Source organism: Strongylocentrotus purpuratus, unplaced genomic scaffold (assembly GCF_000002235.5).
Source record: "Strongylocentrotus purpuratus isolate Spur 01 unplaced genomic scaffold, Spur_5.0 spur5_contig_869, whole genome shotgun sequence".
Classification (NCBI taxonomy): Eukaryota; Metazoa; Echinodermata; class Echinoidea; order Camarodonta; family Strongylocentrotidae; genus Strongylocentrotus; species Strongylocentrotus purpuratus.
In genome coordinates this window covers 176,435-200,573 of record NW_022145578.1, presented here as the reverse complement: position 1 = coordinate 200,573, position 24,139 = coordinate 176,435, and the positions used below count along the sequence as shown (strand labels likewise).

At 39.5% G+C, this 24,139-nt stretch overlaps 1 protein-coding gene across 1 annotated transcript in view; it reads right to left on the bottom strand.

Moving 5' to 3' along the window:
* Positions 1-3,625: 3,625 nt before the first annotated feature.
* The window catches only part of LOC757239 (carboxypeptidase E), a 52,580-nt gene continuing 32,066 nt past the window's right edge, over positions 3,626-24,139 (bottom strand). Inside the window, exons 2-7 of the mRNA XM_030976039.1 lie at positions 23,752-23,963; positions 22,915-23,064; positions 20,546-20,837; positions 13,595-13,734; positions 9,313-9,418; positions 3,626-5,198 (exon numbers count right to left, since the gene is read on the bottom strand). Coding sequence (XP_030831899.1) covers positions 4,885-5,198; positions 9,313-9,418; positions 13,595-13,734; positions 20,546-20,837; positions 22,915-23,064; positions 23,752-23,963 — 1,214 coding nt within the window. The 3' untranslated portion in view covers positions 3,626-4,884. The remainder of the gene's footprint in view (positions 5,199-9,312; positions 9,419-13,594; positions 13,735-20,545; positions 20,838-22,914; positions 23,065-23,751; positions 23,964-24,139) is intronic.

Here is a 24,139-nt window from a genome sequence, read left to right as displayed (position 1 = left end):
AGCACATTTTTTTTTTTTGATCCTCAAAAAAAAATTCAATTTGCACCCCCCCCTTGAGCGCCAGGGGGGGGGGCCCAACCCCAAAAAAAGGTAAAAATCCCGTGATTTTACATGATTTTTTTCTCAAGGGGGGGGGCCCGGGCCCCCCGGGCCCCCCCCCCTGGATCCGCCACTGCCCCAGAGAGTGGGCAATGTGCACTGTAATCTGCGGAATAGTAACTGTCCAGTTCAGTGACCGGAATAATGATAGTCTGTCGGTTGTATCTGGTAAAGCGCTTTAACAGAAACAGCTTTTATTGTTATTCCGTTTTGTTTCAAACAAATTTATAACATTTTTATTGTAAGATAGTTCCTATTTCTTTTGTATATGTTCAATCATGACCAAGATACAAAAATATAGAATCCTGCCTGTATGTGTGTTTTTCGTTTACTATGTAGTTTATGTATGATATTCATACAACAATATGATAAAGGACCATGTTGGAGGGTTAAAATATATTTTAAAATTATGTTAGCGTAGTGGTTCGCGGCCTGCATATCTGCTTATATATAACGTAGATCATCATGTTGCCAATTGAATATTTATTATAAGTACAGAACAATCAGAGATAGATTTGTATTAGCTGATGATAGCACAAACATCTTGATACATTTCATCATATCAGAAAAACAACGAGCACTGGATGTTTGTAACTGGTCTGGCTAAGCTTGAGTTGAGCTGCAAGTTGTAGTCTAGAATTTTTAACAGTTTTTGGGGGTTGGTGGGCGTAGGCCAACTCTATCCTTTGCACGAAAAGCCCCATTTGAATTCATACTTCTTCACTGTTTAATTTATTTATTCATGTATTTTTTTAATATTATATATAAATATTTTCATTGGGGGGGGGGGTGTTGTAACGTTGGACACATATGCATCTGACATCACAAGAGATAAGTATTTGCCAATTGATGAATGCAAAAGTGGATCCAGGAGCGCGTTTTAGATAAGTAAGAATAGACCATATGGGCAGAAAATGTCCTTTAAAGTGTACACAGGTATTCCCTTCAACCCCCCCCCCCCCCCTCCCCCATCCGCGCCCACCAATGATCGATTTATGTGGAGGCTGAATGGACAATTCAACTGACAACTTTCTGGGAAATGAGTGGACTTTATTTTGTCAATTATTTTGCACCACCCGTCTGACAACATCCTGGATCCGCTCGTAGATGCTGTACTTTCGATGGTTCTGCTCAAAATCTGCCATTCTAATTAAGATTTAATAGAATGTCGAGTACTAAATGTTGTGTGGGCGTCGATTCTTGCAGACTATAATATTACTACCACGAAGCAAACACCTGAGAGGTTTACAAGCGTTGATCAAAGAAATCAAGAATACGTGTGTGCGAGTGGGTGTGTTGTATGTGTGTGTATGCGCGCGTGTGGGCGATGACGTGTTTGTGTAGTCCTATATTCCCTGACATTCTGCGTGCAGTGATTTTAATTGTGATTTTTTTTTTCAAGCAAGATTAGTCACTTCCGTTTCAATTTTTACGATTCCATAACCTCATTATACTCGAATCCTGATGTAATACACAATCAAAATTCAATGTCTTTCACAATTTTAATCCATGAACCGTACTCAACAGAAGACGTTCCTCTTGATCAATATATCAAAGTCACGCCATTTATTTTGATGGTTCTCAGAACGACAACGTTCTCTATATTTCCCATTCTCTTTTTCTATTTGTTTTCTTCCTGTCTTTGTCCATCCATTTGTTTGGACCCTTCGAATCCCGTACCATGGTACTCTCTGTGTCGCTGTTCCTCTCTCCTTCTCTCCAACTCTTCCATATTTGAATGGAATAAGCTAGATAATTCGTTGAGAACGGCTTCCTCTGTCAATTCATTTAAGAGATTGTTTAAACAAAGTTGTAATTTGTGAATGGCTCAGCCGAACATACACTACGTGCATGTTCTGTAATATTAACATGACTTATTCACATAATTGCGACTTAATCAATATTTTCCTATTGACATTATTGTTTACTAGGTCAATGATATATGTTTATTTTGCAAATGAGTATTATTTTTTAACTGCTTGTATAAAAGTTATAAACGATGTAAATATGTTAATGTTTATGCAGGGCCCCATGGAAGACCACTACTTGTAGGTGAATGGGCTACCCTGTCAAAAGATTAGAAATAAATTATTAAAAAAAAGAATTGACGACGCAGAGGGAGACTATGACTATTTCATTTCATTTTGAATTTTGATCACGATGTCCTGTTATGGTTTGATTTGTTTACCATGATCAATATACAAGATCTTACATGTACAAGGTACACACACCTACTGAATAAAACTGCAGTACAAATCGCAGTACATTTATAACACATAGTTTCCAGTCACTCTTTATAGATGCAAATACTTGTTGAAGGCGATCTTCAGCTGATGAAGAAATATGAACTGGGGAAGAGAAAATAGAGTGAAAAGAAAAAAGAAAAAGAATTCGGGCAAGAGAGAGAAGGAATGATAAAGAGAGAAAGAGTTGGAGAGCGAGAGAGTGTGTGTGAGAGAGAGAGAAAGATAAAGAGACATGCAAGAGAGAAATAGTTGGGGAGCGAGAGAGTGTGTGTGTGTGTATGTGTGTGTGTGTGTGTGAGAGAGAGAGAGAGAGAGAGAGAGAGATAAAGAGACATGAGGGATGTACATATTGGCATGCTCCGTCTGTCCGTTGGGTGCAGGAAGGATTTTTTTGTTGGTGTGTAGGTCATGATTACCCTACATAAGCATCTTAACTTACTCATCTTCTTTGTCTTTTTATTTATATCGTTCTTTATCTCTTTCCCTCCCTCTTTCTTTTATCTTTCTATCCCTCTCTTCCTCTTTCTCTCTCTCTTTCTCTCTATCCCTCTCTCTCTCTCTCCCTCACTCTCTTTCTCACCCCTCTCTCTTTCTCTCTCCCCCCTCTCTCTCTCTCTCTCACCCCTCTCTCTTTCCTCCTCTCTTTCTCCCTCGCTCTCTTTCTCACCCCTCTTACTCTCTCTCTCTCTCTCTCTCACACACTCTCTCTCTCTTTCCCCCTCTCTATCCCCCCCCCCTCTCTCTCTCTCTCTCTCACCCCTCTCTCTTTCCTCCTCTCTTTCTCCCTTGCTCTCTTTCTCACCCCTCTTACTCTCTCTCTCTCTCTCTCACCCCTCTCTCTCTTTCCCCCTCTCTATCTCCCCCTCTCTCTCTCTCTCTCTCTCTCTCTCTCACCCCCTCTCCCCCTCTCCCCCCCTCTCACCTTTTTTCTTCAATATATATATATTTTTAATTGATTCCAAACAATACAACTCAGTATTAACTTACTCATCTTCTTTGTCTTTTATTTATATGGTTCTTTATCTCTTTCCCTCTCTCTCTTTCTCTCTCTCTCTCCCTCCATCTCTGTCTCACCCCCTCTCTCTCTTTCTCACCCCTCTCTCTCTCTCTCTCTCTCTCCCTCTCTCTCTCACCCCCTCTCTCCCTCTTTCTCTCTCTCTCTCTCTCTCTCACCTCTCTCTCTCTCTCTCTTTCTCTCTCTCTCTCTCATACATACACCACTTCCCACACACCAACAAATGCTGCAAATTCGAGAAGAAAAAATCAGCCAAAGATGATCATTAAATCGCTATCATTCTATTTACAAATATCGTATATCGTGGCATTGAATACAAAAATTTCACTAGTATGCCGTAAGAAATTTAGCTTCATCATTTGATTATATGTACACGGTGATCACAGATCACTTAAGCCTCGTTTCGATTTGTCCCGTAAACCGTAAAATACCGTAAAAGTGTGCAATACATCATACACGCACTTACTTACATTTTAATCACATACGTAGTCATTTTAAATTGTTAATTACACATCTAAATTATATATCATTCACGAAAGATGAACCAAATCTTTAAAAAAAGGGCAACATGTTGGACGTAAACCGGGAAGGTGTATCCATTTCTCGAAGGTTCCTTCTGAAAAATTTACTTCAGAAGTAAGAATTCTAGGAGACAGAATCAGTCTCATTTTTGAAGAAAATTAATAACCGTGCATTTAGTATGTTGTAGGGCCGCTACATAAGCTTGTAGCATGCGATTGCAAAATATCATTTGCACATTTATTAAATGTTAACGGCTCATTGTTGATGTTGGTATCGTTGGTAATGTACAATGGATGTTTGCAAGTAGCAGTAGTAGAAGAAGTAGAAGTAGTAGTAGTAGAAGTAGTAGTTGGTTGTTGCTGTTGCTGTTATAGGATAGTTCAAATATATAGCAGCAGCCTTAAAAACTAGATATTACAATTGTGATAGAAATAAGATTACTGCTAGCACACATTAGCATGTATTGTCATTACCAAGTTCAGCGAAAATAGGTATTGAACTATTAGGTATATAGTAAATCTAATTAAGGATCCGTAACGATTATGATTACCATTATATATTTCGATGTACATAATTTATATCTCACAATAAATTGAATGATTACAAGAAAACGCAAGTTGTTAAGAGGTACTTTGGGGGAGAGAGGTTGTCAGTAGGGACTTTTAGATTCGCACAAAGACAACGTGGATTGCTACGATCGACGTCCTTTTAATGCACTGCCTTAAATGGACGTCACACGTATCAGTCCACGCAAATCTAAAAGTCCCTAGTGTTCGAAGGTGGACAGCCCCTGCTTACAAAAAATTAAAAAAAAGTTACACGGAAATAAACTCTAATGGATGGAGATAATACTGCTAAAGGAGAACAAACTCCAGTACGTAAATCACATTATCATGATTATTAATATGCTAATTTGATTTCACCTTCAATATAAAAATATCAATATACATTTTATAACATAGTCCCATTCACTGAATTTCATGTCAGTGTTTTTTCGACTTCTCAAGGCGTTGCAAGAAGCGGTCCTCTGTTGACCTGTTCTCTTGGAGGTTCTGATCCGCATCCTTTCTTCTTGGCGTATCCCATGTCTCTAAAGGCTTCTTTGATCTCGAAGAGGATGTTGGCATTGTCCAGTTCGTCCTCCTCCTCCTCGATGCACTCCGGTTTGGGTTCCTCTTTGTGAAGAGTAAAGGTCATCCAAGTTGACCTGTTTCGTTTAACCGTAGCGACGCGGCTCTGGGGCTCGTACCCCGGAGCTGTGGCGGTGATGGTGTAGAGACCGGGCATCAAGAGACGCCAGAAATCACCGTCAATAGCTGTAAGGTAATCAAGAAAATGAAATAGAAATGTTGAAGAAACGTGTAGGCTGTTTTATGGTGCTTTCGACTGAAATAATTCGTTGTTATACAGTGAAGGGTTTCGTCATGATGAGCAACATCAAATATATTAGATGAATATCTTTTTAAATGTAGAAATGTGTACATCAAGTATCTTTGATCGGAATGTCCATAATCATGTATATAACTGTCGTTATAAATAGCTGATATTCATCAATAATTATGCCCGGCACTATATACCAAAGAGATCTTTTTGACTATACAAAGGGGAAAAGCAAACTGTGCAGGAATCTCGATAACTGCAAACAAGGAAATTTGTGACTATTATAGTATTTATATTCACAGTTATTGTCAATTCTACAAGATATGTAATTTGTCGCAAAAATGAAAAGAAATGAATAAATAATTGTAGAGCGTCGTCAACTATGGCTTGCATAGAATATTCAGGGTATTATCTCCTTTCCAGCACAAAATGAAGACGACAAACGCCCTCATCGTTTGAATCCCTGGAAAAGGTCGGTACACCTCGGTACACCTCCCCTCTCCTTACTATATGAAAATTGCCTTCCTCCCGACTGGGGACAACAATTCAGTAGCCGCCGCCGCCCCCCCCCCCCCACCCATCCACCCTCCCATTTATCACCTTCCAGATACACCACTGATTAATAAAGGCACTGGTTCTGTCCGATTTCATTTCGTTTAGGTTATAACTTTCCAAATCAACTGACTAAAAACGGAATAAGTAAACGATGAACCCGAGGAAAAATCTTGATAAAAAACAAAGAGGCGATTTAATGTTGACATGTCATTGATCAACCTGTCAACACTTAGGGTTCTGGGTGATTGATATTAGCATTCTATCCGGTCACTGAAAAAAAAAAATCTCCCTTTTTCATGATAGACACCGCAGGCTGATATAGTTAGCAGCCCACAAGCGGTAGACCTAATTAATTCATTAGCGGACGTCTAGCAGGTCTTTGTACGAAGGCCACTTGTTGACAGTCATTAGACAGACATCGCAGATGAGAGATTAATTGAGTCAATTTGACCATCTCACCTTTTTTAACCAACATGAAGGCCTAAAATTATGTGCCCAATAAGACATCCCAGCATTGTTCGAAACATTTTCGGTGATATGCGCACCCCACAAAAAATGTCACGCATGCTCACACGTCTTACCAGAACAACCACCATGCACCCACAAAAGAAATAACAACGACATGAAAGGAAAAGGGTGACATCCCTACTTGGAGTTAGAAGGATGTTAACTCATATACTTTAACAACGAGTTAATGCCCTTATGTCTCCGAACAGAGACCTTTCAGTGATCACGGTGATATGATTTATCTTTTATTGTTTTTTCTTTGAATTATTATGAAACTAATAAATTTCGCTTTCACAGTGGTTCGCCGTCTGCATTTAAGTGAACGGTTAACCTCATATATGAAATGATAGCTCACACCCAACCCCCTCCCTTCAAAAGGGTTTTAAACCAAAAGCTTCTTATAAAAACAAAACAAAACTGTTCATAATTTGATGTTTGGCATAATAGTGCGGTATGGTATGTAATCCCGTAGGATTTTTGGGCCAAAGCTCATTTGTTTTTGCTGTTTTGGCTCCAAAAGGGTCCCAATTGGCCCAAAATGATGGGGTTCAAATTTTCAGACCCCTCCTTCATTTCCATGGGGGTCCCTATTGGGCGCCAAAATGGCTCATATAACGCGCAATAGGGAAATTTGGTGTCTTCGGGAAAATTTGAACCCCATCAATTTCTGATAGCTTGGACCCCAATGAATCCAAAAATGCAAAAAAAAATCTTTGGCACAAAAATCCTACGAGAGCTGTTTCAGTGACATACCGTACCACACTATAACGCATATTTTTGCGGACCAACACATATCATCACTTTAAAAAAATGCCCTGATTTTCAGTTTTGCTTCTATATGTGTCGCAAGACGGGGGGAGGGGGTGACTAGGAAACGGGACGACGACTAAAAAGCATATTGTGTATCTCCTTTTAATTCACTGCCCTACATGATTTTCTTCATCCCTCTGTTAACACTCAATCGCACGGTACAGATACAACGGAAAATTCGATTAGCCGGCACGCTCAATCAAATATGATTCCAACCCCACGAGTGCTGTCCCCGGTTAGGAACCGGTGTCGGTGAGTCATCTTGGATCACATGACTGTGTCGAATCATGGACCTACTACTTCTTAGTAGGTCCATCGTCGCATACATCTGGGACGTCTGGGAAAGGAGACTGAGCATCATAATTATTCTCTTTTCTTTAACCTAAGTATATTAAACGAATAACCTGCTGAGACATATTATTCATGTTGGTTTTCTGATTTAGGATGAATTTCAAAGAAGGATCGAACAGCTGCCGAAGTGGTACTACAGAAAAATTTACTGGTCTTCTAACTATTCTAATTCACATATAAGTGAGTGTAGCCCAATCACTGTTACAGTCGATAAACCCACGTGTCATACATTCCATTTGACAAAGCTCACCGAGGATATTATTTTACTCTAATCTGGCACTTTTTAACCAGAAACATATATTTACTGGTAATGGAAAACTCTCCTTCATCAACTTTTGCTTCCTGAGTTATTGTGGCCACATTTGGTTTCTTTCATATTTTGAAGGAGGGAGGGTGGGGGCTAAGTTTTTTGTTGCCAGTTCTCCAATTCCCCCAACGCTCTCATCCTACGCAGTATCCTACGCTTTATCCTGAGCCTTGACTTTAGAAAAAAACAAAAGACCAAACAACTTTCATTTTCATGTGATCTCCAATTTCCCACCTAATAAAAACACATTGCAGGAAAGCGGTTTGACTGAACTGGCAATTATTCAAGAAACATGTTTCCTCTGGTTTCAATTTCACCCATTATATCCTTTGGGTCGATGGAACTTCCCAAATGACATTACTTCGACCATGTATCTCTCTCAAATCCGATGACAATGATCTGCCACATTTTTGTAAAGGGGGAAATAATGAGTGGGCACAGGCGGAAAATAACCCTATTCAAACAAGCTGTTCGATTTTTATTTTAATTCTAACCGGCATTCCTTTCTTTGAGATTTTCGTATTTTGTGAACACGTGATGCTTTCATCTTTTAGACATCAATAACATTTCCTGCTCGATTGGAAGGACCTCATAAAAGGCAACATATGCTGACGAACTATGAATGAAGAATTATCTTTACAAAAATACGCCCACCTCTCACTTTTTGGTGAAATTCAACTTTGAATGAGACTTATAAATCGCTCCGTCTGGTCTGTTCTATTGCATGGAAAAGAAATATGGACATTAACAAAGACTAAGGAAAAGAAAAGCGCATCATTTGAAAATTGGGTGTACAGTGGAATTATGAAAATGAAAATATTTTTAAACTTACAGACGGATCTTGGTAGGAATGGTTAAAGAAAAAAAAGGCAAGTACGTTGACCACATTAAAAGACATCAGAGTCTCTTACAATTTTTTTTGGTAGGATGGGGTAGAAGATATCAGACGCCGGTATCAGACCAAGAGAGAAATAAAGAACCAACTGAGGGGGGGGGGGGGGGGAGGGGGGCATAAAGACCTGGAGTGGAAGGACACTGCTTATATACGAGAATGGTAGACAACAGAGATGTGTGTAAAGACAGTGTGCAATCAACCTCCGAGATGGGAGAAGATCCTTGAGAGATAACTGTTGGATCCTTCGGTTCTACGACGATAAACCGGCGATAAACCGGCAGGGGAGACCCGGAAAGACGTAAACTCTATGTGAAACGTCATTCTAGCCCCAACTAGACGACTAACATGGAAACTAACACGTCTGGAGGAATATTGCGAAGAGATTCCACAGTTTTTAAAGACTACTACAGTCAAGCGACCACCTGTTTACAAAGACCACACTTGTTGTTTCCCATAAAAATGATTTCTCATTGAAACATGTACTATACGCACTGTATGCACATATTGTCTACAAAGACCACCTGCATATAAAGACCACTTGTTCTTGTCTCCCGTGGGTCTTTATAGACAGGTTTCACTGTATTAGTTTTCTAAGGCAACAGACGACCGTGATGATGATGTATACCTGTTGTGATGTCATGATTTATGGCTGGTCCGGTGACTTTGACAATGGCATCTGGAATCGGCTGTTCCTTGGTGTCGGTTACCCTCCCTTTGATACCTATGTGTACCTGAAATAAAAGAGAATATTTTTTTAGAAATTGTTAATAAGAGCTAATTTCATCATTCATTTCCAAGGGTTCTGTAATTGTGTATGATTAGATTCTTCACAAATTGCCTCATCTAATAATATGATTAAAAAAATTCACTCAATATTGCAATACCGATATTTGACCCTATTATCCGAGCCTTTATAATTTTTGGAGTACCCCTCCCCTTCTCGAAACTTAAAAAAGCTAATTATAGTATAATTCTGTGCTATAATATTAAGATTCAGTATACTGAGATAGTTTACAATCCACTTCATGTGAAACATGGCTCATATTAAAAGTGCAATGCTCTTTGAAAATGTCATGTGAACTTTTTGTCGCTTAAAAAATTCATGTTGATACCCGAGCTCACGAAATCAATTTATTTATTGTCAAATATTTTGCATTCTTTTCAATTGGAAACCATGGCAACGAGCCGTTGATAAAGACCAAACTGCGTCATTTTTCAATTCAAGCGAAAGTAATTGGTTTATATTTCTCTTTTTTTCAATTGATTTATCTGTACGTCTTGATAAGGAAGATATGTTACTCAAAAACTCCTCCCATGCATATGTCAATTCATCTCATGTGTGTATGCCCTTTCTATACACGATCAATTTTCTATAGAATTATATTAGAATGAAATCAAAAGTAGTCGGAATATGTCCAAAAAAATGCAGGTGTAGGCCGCTTTTCAATTTTTTTCTTTCGTCCTGATAAGAAATCGTTTTACTTTCTAGACGATCCTGCATGCATCCTCTTTCCAATTCAAGCTATTCTATGAATTAACGAAAATAAGGATCATTAGGTCTATGACTATGAGTAAGCCTTGCCCTTCGGAATTAAAGAAGGAAAAGAGGCAAAATTTTATGGAATTCAATTTTCCTATTAACTTCCCCATTTAGTATTCCCCATATTAGAATGAAATCAAAAGTAGTCGGAATATGTCCAAAAAAATGCAGGTGTAGGCCGCTTTTCAATTTTTTTCTTTCGTCCTGATAAGAAAACGTTTTACTTTCTAGACGATCCTGCATGCATCCTCTTTCCAATTCAAGCTATTCTATGAATTAACGAAAATAAGGATCATTAGGTCTATGACTATGAGTAAGCCTTGCCCTTCGGAATTAAAGAAGGAAAAGAGGCAAAACTTTATGGAATTCAATTTTCCTATTAACTTCCCCATTTCTTTCCTTTTTATCCATTGACCTAAAAATAGAATAAATGTGAAAATAAAGCAATTTAATTCCTTTATACATGCATGTTACAAAAGAGTAATATGATTTTCTATCAAACTATGTGATTATAACTGTCATTTAACAATGCTTATTAAAAGTATTGTCCTAATGGCTACCAGTCTAGAAAGTGTGTGTGTGTGTGTGGGGGGGGGGGGTGCGTGTCTCTAATGGTGGGCGCGCGCGTGTGTGTGTGTCTGAGTTTTTCCTATATTATTTATTTTGTTCGATTCGTATTATTCGGTAGAAACAAGTCCCTTTAGCATTGTAACTCATCCCATCAAAAAAAATATATAATTTTCCAATATTTTGACATAACTGATCCCCTCCTGGAAAACATCTGTTTACACCCTTAAAAAGCGGATCATAATTATACATCAATTTATTACACAGGAGATACGCTTAATCAAAATGACCTTTACTATTAATTCCAAAAAGCGTAAATAAGGGTATTTTGAGAGGGGCACTTTAATCAGGGTGTAATGAATCAGCTGAAAAATGGCAGATGGCAAGGCCTTCGTCGAGTCTCGACTTCCCTGATCGACGGAAGTCGAGCTCATCATCATCGAGACGGATGACGATGAGGAAGACGAGGAAGTAGAAGCAGACAAAAGGTATGATTGGGCAGAATAGAGAGACAAAGTAAAACTCGAGAGCTTGGAGAGAAAGCCTATTATAAATACATGAATGATCATCCACCATGCATGTCTACGGGGAATATTTGAGATTTATAACAGGTTTTGGAAGAATGTCAAAATTGGACTGGTGACTGACAACAGAACGTTTAACCCATGTTATGAAATAGCATAAACTTTTTGTAATCACTGTTAATTTAGCATTCTGGTAGGATTATTCCTTGCAATGCACTGTGCCTGATTACGGCTGCCGGATATGGTGGCCCTGAAGGGACATCGCGAATAGACTAAATCGTGAAAAATATGCGATAAAATTCACGATATCGTCAATTTTATCGCATATTTTTCACGAAGAAATTCACGAAATTGACGATATCGTGAACTTTATCGTGAACTTTTCACGATGAAATTGACGATATCGTGAATTTTATCGTGAAAAGTTCACGATATAAAGTTCACGATATCGTCAATTTTATCGTGTACTCTATCGTGTACTCTCCTGACGGGCGCTTCGTAAACAAAACCAGCCCTAGCTGGGGGAGACAGAGAGAAGGAAAAAAGGGAAAGGGAAAGAGAAGATAAAAGGAAAGAAAGAATAATAAGAAGAAAAGAGGGAAACGGGGGGGGGCGAAGGGCTCTTGCCTCCTCCTCACTTACCCCCCCCCCCCCCTCCCCGCCAAAAAATAAATCAGAGAGAGAGAGAGAGAAGGGAAAGGGAAAGGGAAAGAGAAGATAAAAGGAAAGAAAGAAGAGGAAGAAGAAGAAAAGAGGAAAACGGGGGAAGGGCGAAGGACTCTTGCCCCCCCCCCTCCCCCCCCCCGCCAAAAAATAAATCAGAGAGAGAGAGAGAAGGGAAAGGGAAAGGGAAAGAGAAGATAAAAGGAAAGAAAGAAGAGGAAGAAGAAGAAAAGAGGGAAACGGGGGCAAAGGGCTTTTGCCTCGTCCCCCCGCCCCCCGCCAAAAAATAAATAAGAGAGAGAGAGAGAAGGAAAGGGAAAGAGAAGAAAGAAAGAGAAAAACGAAAAAGAGGGAGAATAGGAAAGAAAGGAAAAGAAAGAAAAGAAAGGAGGCAAGAGCCCTTCGCCCCTGTTTCCCTCTTTTCTTATTCTTTTTCCTCTTCTTTCTTTCCTTTTATATTTTCTTTCCCTCTCCCTTCTCTTTCCCTTTATGGCGGGAGGGGGGAGGGGGAGGTAAGAGCCTTTCGCCCTTCCCCCGTTTCCCTCTTTCCGTCTTCTTCTTCTTTCTTTCCTTTTATATTTTTATTCACTTTCCCTTTCCCTTCTCTCTCTCTCTCTCTCTCTTATTTATTTTTTGGGCGGGGGGATGCAAGAGCCCTTCGCCCCCCCCGTTTCCCTCTTTTCTTCTTATTATTCTTTCTTTCCTTTTATCTTCTCTTTCCCTTTCCCTTTTTTCCTTCTCTCTGTCTCCCCCAGCTAGGGCTGGTTTTGTTTACGAAGCGCCCGTCAGGAGAGTACACGATAGAGTACACGATAGAGTACACGATAGAGTACACGATAAAATTGACGATATCGTGAACTTTATATCGTGAACTTTTCACGATAAAATTCACGATATCGTCAATTTCATCGTGAAAAGTTCACGATAAAGTTCACGATATCGTCAATTTCGTGAATTTCTTCGTGAAAAATATGCGATAAAATTGACGATATCGTGAATTTTATCGCATATTTTTCACGATTTAGTCTATTCGCGATGTCCCTTCAGGGCCACCATAGCCGGAGCTAAAGCTAGTGTAATACTTTCCCAAAGCTCTTTGGAAGCGCATAGAGACGTTAACGTGATATGCGCTATACAGGAACCGAACATTATTCCGGGACATTAATCCGTGTTTGCATTAATTGTTATAAATAATCTTCATGACATGTCTATTGTTCTGCGTTATTCATTAACTTTTTCTTTCTATCTGTTACACTTACAGGAATTTCCAGTAAAGAAAAAAAAAATACACTGAAGAGTGATAACTGTCAAGTAAAGAAGTAATGCATCTTCATTTAGGAAGGTGTGTTTAATGATGTCACAATGAGGGGGGGGGGGTCATATTTCTAGATAAATGAAATGCAAGATAACAAGTCCCTAGATTGCTTCTAGTGGGGGAGGGGGAAAAGGGTGAAGGAAGGGGTCATACTACCTCATTTCATGACGATGCCCTACCCCCTCCTTTTCATCTTCCTCTTTCTACCTTTCTCCCCCCCCCCCCCCCCCCCACCACCACCACCATTCGATCGGGGACACGTGCCCCTGTCCCCTTCAGCCACGCCCTTGTTTCTTACCCTTTCCATGAATCCGATGAGTGCCTCTTTGTTGTCATCCCAGATCCTTGATAGCCTGTTCGCTGGGGGAAACTTCAGACATCCGATCTCTACCGTGATCTCAAAACAATTGGTTGCCAGGTAGTTGTAATCCTGCATACCTAAGAAGAAGAAAATGAGAGGGAACAAGGTGAGAACATGGGCGTGCCATAAATAAACTAACGATGGGTATATTTCGATGATCAAACGCTGAAGTTGTGAAAAATGAAGAAAACGGGCGGAAATATATTTTGCTCGAAAATTAGAATATTTTCAATAGATTGCTGCATGATTTTTCCCTTTTCATGTGGTGCTTTTATAAAACTGCACATGCTCAAAAAGATGTTGATGCACAACATTTCGATACTAGTATTCTAAGTATTCTATATTTTTCATAAAATCATATACATTTTAGATCGAATGCAAACGTATAGTTCACTACGAAAAAGTTGCAACAATAATATATTTGAATGTGATATAAATTGTCCTACAGTATGTTGTGTGTTTCGATAAGAATTGTGAGGCAACTAAAATAACGTGGTCACATGCAGGTTCGACAGCTCGTGATGCTTTAAGTCAATTTCGTCATTCCTTCCGAAGTGAAAGCGTAATTATGAGAGGGAAAAATATTGGGGGGTGGGGTAACAGAGGGGTGGGGTGACAGCGGGGAGATTATAGAAAGAACTAGAGAGAGAGGAAGAGAGTGGGGGGGAGAGAGAGAGAGAGAGAGAGATGGGGGGAGAGGGAGTAACAAGATAAAGAGAATAGAAAGATAAAGGGAACATTTTGGAAAGAGGGAAGGGGAATAAGACAAAGAAAAGAAAAGTCGGGAATTGAGAGGTCAAGAAAGAACGAGAACAGGAGAGAGAGAGAGAGGATGTGGGAGAGGAAAGAGAACAAAATAATATAGAGATAACCAAGTGACGGATAGAGGGAGAGTAGGGTTAGGAGGAATCGGATAGAGGATTTGACAGAAAGCGGTGAGAAAGAGGAACACAAAAAAGGAAGATGGAGCGATACAAAGAAAGAGAGGAAGATGGTAAGAAAAGGAAGTCGAGGTATGGAGGACAGAGAGAGAGAGAGAGGGAGAGAGAGAGAGAGAGAGAGAGAGAGAGAGAGAGAGCAGGGAGATACTAGGCAAAATTCCTTAGAGAGAGTCAGAAACGGAGACGGAAAATAACGATAGAAAAATATCCAGGAAAGGAAAGGGAAATGGGGTGTATCGTATCGATTGATTTTTATGATTATGGTCACATGATGTTAAAAGGTTACATGTTGAAAGTACCAAACTTTAAATGAGGTCAGAAAGGAATGTAAAGAAAGAGGTTAAAGGAGTCGCGCGTCATTACCTTCTCTCTTATCCGTTCAATTTCCATTTCCTTCAATTCCTCCTCCTCCCCCTCACACTCTTTCCCTATCGCCCAGTCCCCCCTCCCCCTCCCTCCCTCCATCCCCCTCTCTCCCCCCCCCCTCTCTCTCTCTCTCTCTCTCTCTCTCTCTCTCTCTCTCTCTCTCTCTCTCGCGCGCGGGTAACAGTCGGGTTTCAAAATCACTGACTGCATGCGGTGGACTATTTGTCAAGCCTTCAAAAGCTATATCTATGGCATTTTTTTTCTGTAATTGTGAAGACAACACAGAGTTTGTATACCCCAGTAACACCCACACCAGACCGAACAAAAAACTTATATTGTCACAATTTTGTTTGTCATTTAGTCAATGTAGGGTCGGATTTATGCTGATTCTGTTGTCTTTTGGATTACACGACCACTAGAGATATCATAATTATATCAATTACTCCATACATAATCTATGTTCATACTATTTTTTTTGGATTCCAGATTCTGCTGCCTAAAAAATAGAGCAGAAAACGGGTCAGTTTACGAATGTGACTGGGGCACTTCCCTGGCAGCTGCACGGCCATGCATCCGTACAAATGGAGTAGCCTAGAGGCGTAGACGCATAAAGCCTCATTACTAACGGCTAATTTCTTCTACTGACAGATTTATTCCGACCACAAATATATTTTTGTCGTCAACGGATGATGATTATGTTTTTATGGGGATGGTTGATGGTGCAATGGAATGATTTCATTTTTGCTTTATATCCTGTACGATTATTGTATAAGTTTCACCGCCTCTCGTCACGTATATCATGTGCATTACATCTGATTCTCTCTCTCTCTCTCTCTCTAATTCATTCTTTCTTTCTCTCCCTGAATTTCTCTCTTTCTCTCTCTTTCCCTCTCTCCCTCTCTCTCTCTCTTTCTCTTTCTCTCTCTTTCTTTGTCTCCCACTCTCTTTGTCTCTCTTTCTCTCTTTTCTAAATGTCAAAATCTTGAGAATAGGAAGTGCCGTTTACTTTGTATTTGGAAGATATTATCAATGATTTGAATGGAATTTAGTCGTTGTATCGAGTAAAGGTGCAATAGATTGTATAGGCTTTTTATTAGATAATATTGGTTTTATATTAGATAATATAAATATCAATTTTCAATGAATAAATTGATGAACACGTTTAAAAAATTGATCTGTCTGACTCTTGCACCGTAGCCATGGTAATAAAACGTATTTCTCGTTCGTGGTGGCGTAAAGTTCAGTCGAACAAAAATAAACCCCAACAAATTGTCTTCTTTAGGCAGCATTTCTGGCATCAATCAGTCCTCAAGAGTATGAATCATCACAGAATAGATCAACAACCTTTAAAATTCTTATTTGATGTTTACCATTCCAAAGCCGCATCCCCCATCTCTATAAGAAATAGAGCAACAACCTCTCACACAGCGAAGGCACACCCCTTCTCAATAGAAGATAATTATATCGACAACTACCATTCCGAAACCTCACCCCCCCCCCCCCGGTCCTATAAGAGATCAAAAACTTCCAACACACTCACACCATGTACGCGATGCGTCCCGTTTAAAACTTACAAGCCACATCCCTCTACCCCCCCCCCCCCCATCTCAATGTAAAACATATCAATAAACCTTTTAAAATAATGTTAGTGCCATTTAAAACAAAACTCCACCCCTCCTCCCTCTACTTTCCTATGTCAATGCCCGTGTCAATGTATTATAGATCAATAACCTTTCACATGTTTACTTAATAAAAGTTTCGAGCCCCGCCCCTCATCTAAATATTAAACAGACCAACAATCTGTAACATTCTTATATCATTTTAATAACAACAGAACCCAGTGGCGCAGCAAGGGTCCAGCCATTGAGGGGCGCTGGTTTCCGGGGGGCACCCATCTTACTCGGTGAATAAAAAACAGAGCTAGGTCCACTATAAAAGACCATCGAATAGTACATGGATGCAAAAGGATCTATTATCCCCTTTTCTCGTCCCCCTCCCTCTCTCGCTCTCCCTCTCACCTTCTTCTTCTTTCTTCTCTTCTCTTTTTCTTTTTGGGCATATTATCGGGGGCATGTAACCCATGTAAAGCCGCTGCTAGAGCCTTATACACCAAATCATAGATCAACATCCTTTAACCTCATTACATGATGTTAACCAGAGCAGTGCCCCATCCCCGTCTCAATAAAAAAAAAAAATTATAGAAATTTTAATGCCTCGTATCCTAAAAAACATGATTCAATAATTTGTATCAATATACATTTTATCAAAGTTTATCATCCCTGTCCGTTAGAGGAAATGGGTATGTAGCATTTATAATATGAAGCAGAGACCCTCACTGCAATCCAACCCAGCCCCCCCCCCCCACTCTCCCTCCCCCCCCCAAAAAAAAAAAAATGTCCGTGATGATTTCCAGTGACAAAAGTAAAACCATATTCATCATCTCAATATCAATTATGTCTCATCTAAACGAAAACGGCGTTTAAAGACCCCCACAGTATCCTTTCGCATCGTATTTACCTTAATGAGAACAGGACAGGAAAAAAATCGTACAATTCTTGTTGTTATGATAAATTACAGAGCCACCGCGTTTTGGCGTCATCTTACAGGGGTGGACCAATTTTAGACAACATCGGGGGGGGGGGGGGGTATGTGGAGAGATTTGATATTGCTGTCAGTGCCTCTTTGTGACCTTTCCCTTCTTGCTACCCACGTCTCACTTTGTCACGGTCGTCTCTCGCCTCCAAAAGGACCCGGTCACTCACCCCTCCTCGGACGCCCACCCCCTAGACCCAAGAGGACATCACCAAATTAGCTACAAATTGTGACCATGCTTTGTGAGAAAATACCCTTTCGCGGCACCTTGTTTCCTTTCCATCTTGAATGAACCAGTCAAAACATTCCCATTTACCACCGCCCCTATTCAGGTCTATGATTTTACTCACCATGTCTGACACTCTAATAAGTAATATTAATAAGAAAATTAGTAGACGAGGATCCCACAGGGGTGTAGAACTGACCCCCTTCCTCTTCCCCATGCTGATTGTGCTTAATTACAGACTAGATACTTGAACCTAATCGCAAGTCATTCATTTTATGTCAAAATTATCATTAATACCTTTCACAAGTCCGTCTCATATAATTATTCTTTAAGAACAAAATTAGCTTCGAAATTCGATATTCCGATCATGTCTGTTTTATGTGTGTTTCGTGATTTTTTTTTATTTACTTTCAAATTTCTCACGACTGATGTTTGAAACAAAAAAAATTATAAGAAACGAACATATCACGTGAATGTCTCATCTGTGATGATAATACTCAAATACCTGTGCTTTCCAGGTTCTCCAGGCCCATGCCGAACCACGCAAGTCCCTGCATTTTGTTTTCCTTTGTAAAATCATACGATTTTAATGAACTTAATACATAATTTAGTGGCTAAAGAAACATTCTTTCGTTAGATACGGGATGATGAATACATTTGTAAAAGCATGTACATACGAGAAGTAAACATCGTCGGTTGTCATACTGCAATTGACAATATATGGCTCATACGGCCTCCTAGAGAGCAACCGATAATATATGACTTTTAAATTAAAGAAATTCACAGAAAATGTGAAAGATGAAATGTTTATGATGTAAACGTGACATATTAGCGAGGAAGTAATCTTGTGAATCTGTCAAGTATGATGGATATTGGTCCGGATGAGATGGGTCGATGGTAGAGGACCTCAGGCTTTGGGGTGGTTCTCACTTCTATCCTTATAGCTAGTGATATCATGAGAGTACTTTAGTAGAATGCGTTTATCAAAGCCCCACTGCTCATTAAGGGACACTAACTACGTATAGCTACTTGCGCCCTCTATAGAGCAAACAATACCTAATCGGTGCCTGATGGTCCCCCATGGTCCCCTTTTTCTTCTGTTAATTGAGAGCTGATTTGATGAGATAAACACCTGTCAGTGACCTTGCAGGGAGGTCTAATCCCCTGGCCAAACTAGAATAGACGGCTTTAAAGAGAATCTGGTAATAGATGAATGATAGTTTGTGAGATTCTTCAATCTTTGTATGTCAGTTAGGAAGAAAAATCAGGGAAGAAATGTCCCCTGAATAGAGACAGCTGAGAAAATACCAAATCCTCGAAATATGACGAGAAATGACTGAAAATTTGGAACAAACCCTCATACCAAATGTATGTATTTAGTCATAAAATGCCACTTCTGTGTGGAGTGCATGCGATCTTTAGTAAACCAAGTCATTTTTTTTTCTTCATTTGATTATTCAATGCATAGTTCTCAAATGTTTCAATATGTAACCACCCCGTGGAAGAGGACGGGTTTAAATGGTAGAGTCATGGGGATATACAACTGTTCCATGATCAGGGCATATGAACCTACTGATCAGAGTAGCCTAAATGAAGAAAGTGAGCGACTGCTCGGGGCCACTGTTGTACACGCATCAAAATGTAGGACTCAATGTACTGCTATGTATTTTGAAAGGGTACAAATTAAAAGTGTGTCTTGAAATCGATGAATCCCCCCCCCCCCCCCCCACTTCGTCTGAATGCCCGGGAAATGACTCCAACCTGCATGGGTCTACTCCATCGTATATTTAGAATTATCCCACTGACAAATGGTTTTCTTATTCCCACAGGTTCAATACAGAAATGACTAGGTTCCATTAGGCAGTACGTGAAATGAGTAAAATATTTATTGATGCAAAGTACAAAGGCTACATGGGAATGCATCATCGGGCCAGGTTCGCAGTTACCATGGTGAAAGCGTTAGTATCCCTCCCCGGAGAGTGCCCAGACACATTAGAGGGTCTCGGAGAAAGAACATTGATGTTGTCAACGGAACCGAAGAGAGTTTCAGATTGTAATCAGACGGGAAGATGTTGCATGCAGGTAGCAAAATGTTTGATATTCTAACAAGAAACGCTTACTTGTGAAAGAACTGCTCGTGTGAGATTCCAATCTTTGACACATTAATAGACATGATGATTGTGATGTCATGCATTGGGGATTGTGACGTCATGCATTGGGGATCGCATGTCTGGGTCAAAGGGTAAATCTTTTTCAAACTTCTCATTTTGATTTTTGTCCCAAGTGAGACAAATTTTTGAAGTTTTAGTTCCACATTCTGACAAACGCTTCCGGGACTATAGGCAACATTTGCAAGTACACACTTTATCATTGTCTGAATCAAGATTCAATATCGTTATCAATTTCCTTTATAGTGTGGATATAGGTATTATTGTTACAATATGAAACACACATACTTGTCAATCGTTAGCCTTGCAGGAGAGAAATAAGATCTACGTCGCCATCTCAGTCATCAACACTATCAACAGCCCCACCACCACCCCATCATCATCATCATCATCTCCAACATCACCACCCCTACCACCACCATCAGCATCATCATCATCATCATCACCATTACCATCAACACCACCACCGCCGCCGCCGCCGCCACCACCATCATCATCATCACAACTTATAATAACATTACAGCGCTTAGGGTCATAGTATTCAGCGCTATATACATGATATAAATATTACTATTATTGATAATACGAATCTTACCTCCCCTGATCGAGTACCAATCCGCTCCGTTCGTGATGCCCCCTGCGAAGACCTCCGCACCCGTGTAGGGGCACGGTTCGGTCCTGGTGCTCATGAAGGCATGTTTGGTTGCGTAAGTCTGTGCCAAGTGCTTGAAGACGGCATCATCAGGACTGGCGGTGTAGAAGCTTCTCCTGCTCCTGCTGGTATCATACGGGTAGTTGGCTACCATCTCACCCTCGTGGAGGTTGGCTGATAGCACAAAGGGGTAGTCACTTAACCACCGCAGGACATTGGCTGTCTCGGGTTGGAGCTGATGATAAAACATTTAAAAAAAAAATTGTATTATATAATACGATAACAAAGACTTTCCACAAAACAGCTCATGAGAAATTACAATATCCTATAATATAATATCCCACAGATAAGTTCGAATTAGGAAATGCCTAAGGCTATTGACATTTAAAAAAAAAGTCTGAGTCTGAAGGGGATCAAACAATTACTATAGATTTATTTATTTAGCCTGGCTTGATATAATTTTCAATCCTCATTTGAAAAACAGTTCATCTACTGCATCACTTACCATTTTCAATCAATTCGGGCCATTTTGTCCTCTCGAAAAGCCACTAATTACGAGAATTCAAGATAATACTTTATCAAACTGTTTAGAAGTATCCTCTTTATTGATTGAATTCTTACACTGTAGACAATACATGAGTTTTATATTCATGGAAACTATAAACATGATAGCAAACAGGCAGAGATTTATATATTGAAAGACTTCTTCTGGACTCTTATTATGTGCGTATTTTTACTAGAAGTGGCGTACAAATATTTTCAAATATTATGGCACGTTGTTCATTTTCTGAATAATCAAGAAAGTGTATATTACAAACTATAAGGAATATCCCTCTGTTTTGTCTCTTATTTCCAGCTTCCTTAGGGGGTATAACGACCACAAAAACCCACTAACATTTCAAGTTTGTAATAATAGATGACTTTATCACCCAACAGCCCTATCCCTCTCGGCCAAACACTTACAAACCACGCGATCGCGCCTTTTTCTATTCGTCATAACGCTCAACGAGCAATCACCTATCGTCAAAGTATTGACCTTTGGTAATATTTGTATTGCCTTTGGCTGTGAAAAAAAAAAGATCTGGATAATATTCGATTTCGTTAGTCGTATTCTACACGTCTGCGTTGCCACGGAAACTGAATATATACATCTGTATCTGACCTTTAATATTGATATTTTATTCTCTTCGTGTACAAGATAATACAAGATTTCAATTTATGCGAATATAGGGATGACGCAATGTATAATATACAATATCGCTATTATTTACGTACATTTATATGAAGGGTTGTTGCCCCTAAATTTTTAAAGTTAATTCTGATTTTGTTTTCTTTTGTTTGCTTAGTTGCAACATATTCTCGTGATACGTCGTATCTGAACTCTGTTTCATACATCTCACATAAAAAAAAATTCAGTTTACAGATTCGTATTTTGGTGTACTTGCAAAAATAAAATCTGAAAGTAACAATAAACATGTATGAAAAGAGAATTGAATATATCTTTGTTTGATAATACAACATTCTTTTAATAGGAAGACACGGAGACATAGCCATTTTGTTAATCAGAGCTTCGTCAGATTCTCAATCCGAGGAAAATTGGAGAGCAATGAGAAGAAACGAAAAGAAAGTCAACGATAATTTATTTAATATCAATGTTACACATGGGGGGCAAATCAATGATGGTTTTAGGGCAGGTGGAAACAAAAAATCTTGACGGGTTTGAAGCGAACTACTTTTAAACACAGTTTTACAATTTCTGAAGATTTTTCTAGTATATAAATAGCATGCTTAGCTTATGTCTATGAATCGTGTAAACACGCAGATATTAGACGTGAGTTCATACGGGTCATAGTAACCTATATCTACTGGAATTTGGAAACACCTTTCTACAGTGTATGAGTCAATGGTCAATCCAAAGAGGGTGATTCACGATGTATTTTCTGCTTCATCTCATACTTTTCGCTCATACCCACTTTTAGTCATGTCGAACTTTTGAAATATATTAATCGAAGGACAACAAGGAGGTAAATTAATAAAGAGAAGAGTTGAAGAGGGGAAAAGAGAAAGAACAGGGAGAGAGTTGTGGCAATGTCAAAAAAGATGATACGACACACACAAAAAAACTTCTCTTTACTTGATAGCCTTGCTCTCTCGCATTTCATCTACCTAGTAGCCAAGGCCGTAACGCCCCCTCCCTCTCCCCTCCATCTCCCATCCCTCTCCCCTGGTGCCTCCTCAGTACATTGTAGGAGGACCTTCTCTACGCCACTGTTTGTTGACATAATATTGAGTAATAATTGTTGAGATCCTACCTTTAAGAGATCTGACTTGAGTGGAATAAAGTGGTGATTTTTGCCGCTCAAACGCTCGCTCTCGTACGCCATGTTGTTGAGGTTAGGGAAGTTTCTGTTGAGGTCCTCTCCATTCGCGTTTGACCGTCCATAGTACGGCAAGGAAAGTCCCTGTGAGAGAACAAAATATTTAAAGAAAAAGTTGAGTTCAGGGGAAAGGTGAAAATAATTAGTTAGGAAAGCCATTCTCTTTAGGTTAGTTTGGAAGAATATCATAACAGAAAATGTCCCTTGAAAATAATGGATCTACAAATGCCCTGATTTTCGAAATTGACGTGCTACAGCTGAAAAGTTTGGACCCAACTCTCATGCAACATGTGTGTGCAGTCCCACTCTGATTTTCTGTTTTCGGTGCATATGACTTTCAGCAAGATCATCTAGATAACTTCAGATCATCTCACTTTGGTAATTCCCAAAGCTCACAGTATACATCCATAATAAGTGTGGCCTACTTTCATAATCTACTTGTCCCCACGCAGTGCCCCCCGACAGATTATTTTACAATGAATTTGCATGATCAGAAATCAAGATTATCTTTAGATATTAAGGGTTTTGATAATAGCCGTGACAAACAACGCTAGCACCAAATATTGATAAATAAATTCGTTTAAAAAAGCGCTTGGGACTATTCTCAAGTCTAACGGAATACACACAATCGCTTAAGACTTTGAGCCAATCAGAATCATGAGTTTGTAGTCACAGTTTTGTTTGTTTTGTTTATTCCTGCGTTTGCGTTTAATTGCAACTTTTTAGTGAAAGAAGACGGATAAAGCTGGTAAACAGTGATAATTACTGTACCTGAGATGAATTGAAGAGCTCGTAGGCTTCCTGAAAGCCGTCTGGATTCATCGAAAATAAGATATGTAACCTAGTCTCATTGACCAGTCGTTGTATTCGGAAGTCCTTTTTGTAGTATTGTATACAGAGGAATTCGGCAAAGTGGATGAGTAGTTCTCGACCGATTGGCTCGTTACCGTGCATGTTTGCAATGTACTTCATCTCTGGTTCTCCTACAGAAACGAAAAGAAGAAAATACAATATCGTAATTAATTTTGTTTAATCATCATGATCGTGATAATAGAGCAAGCGATGGCGTTTGTATACAGTACTGTTATGTCGAATATTGTTTCGAAGTAACAAAAAAAACCATGGTTTGCATGTTGTCATTAGCCACTTTAAAGGCCAA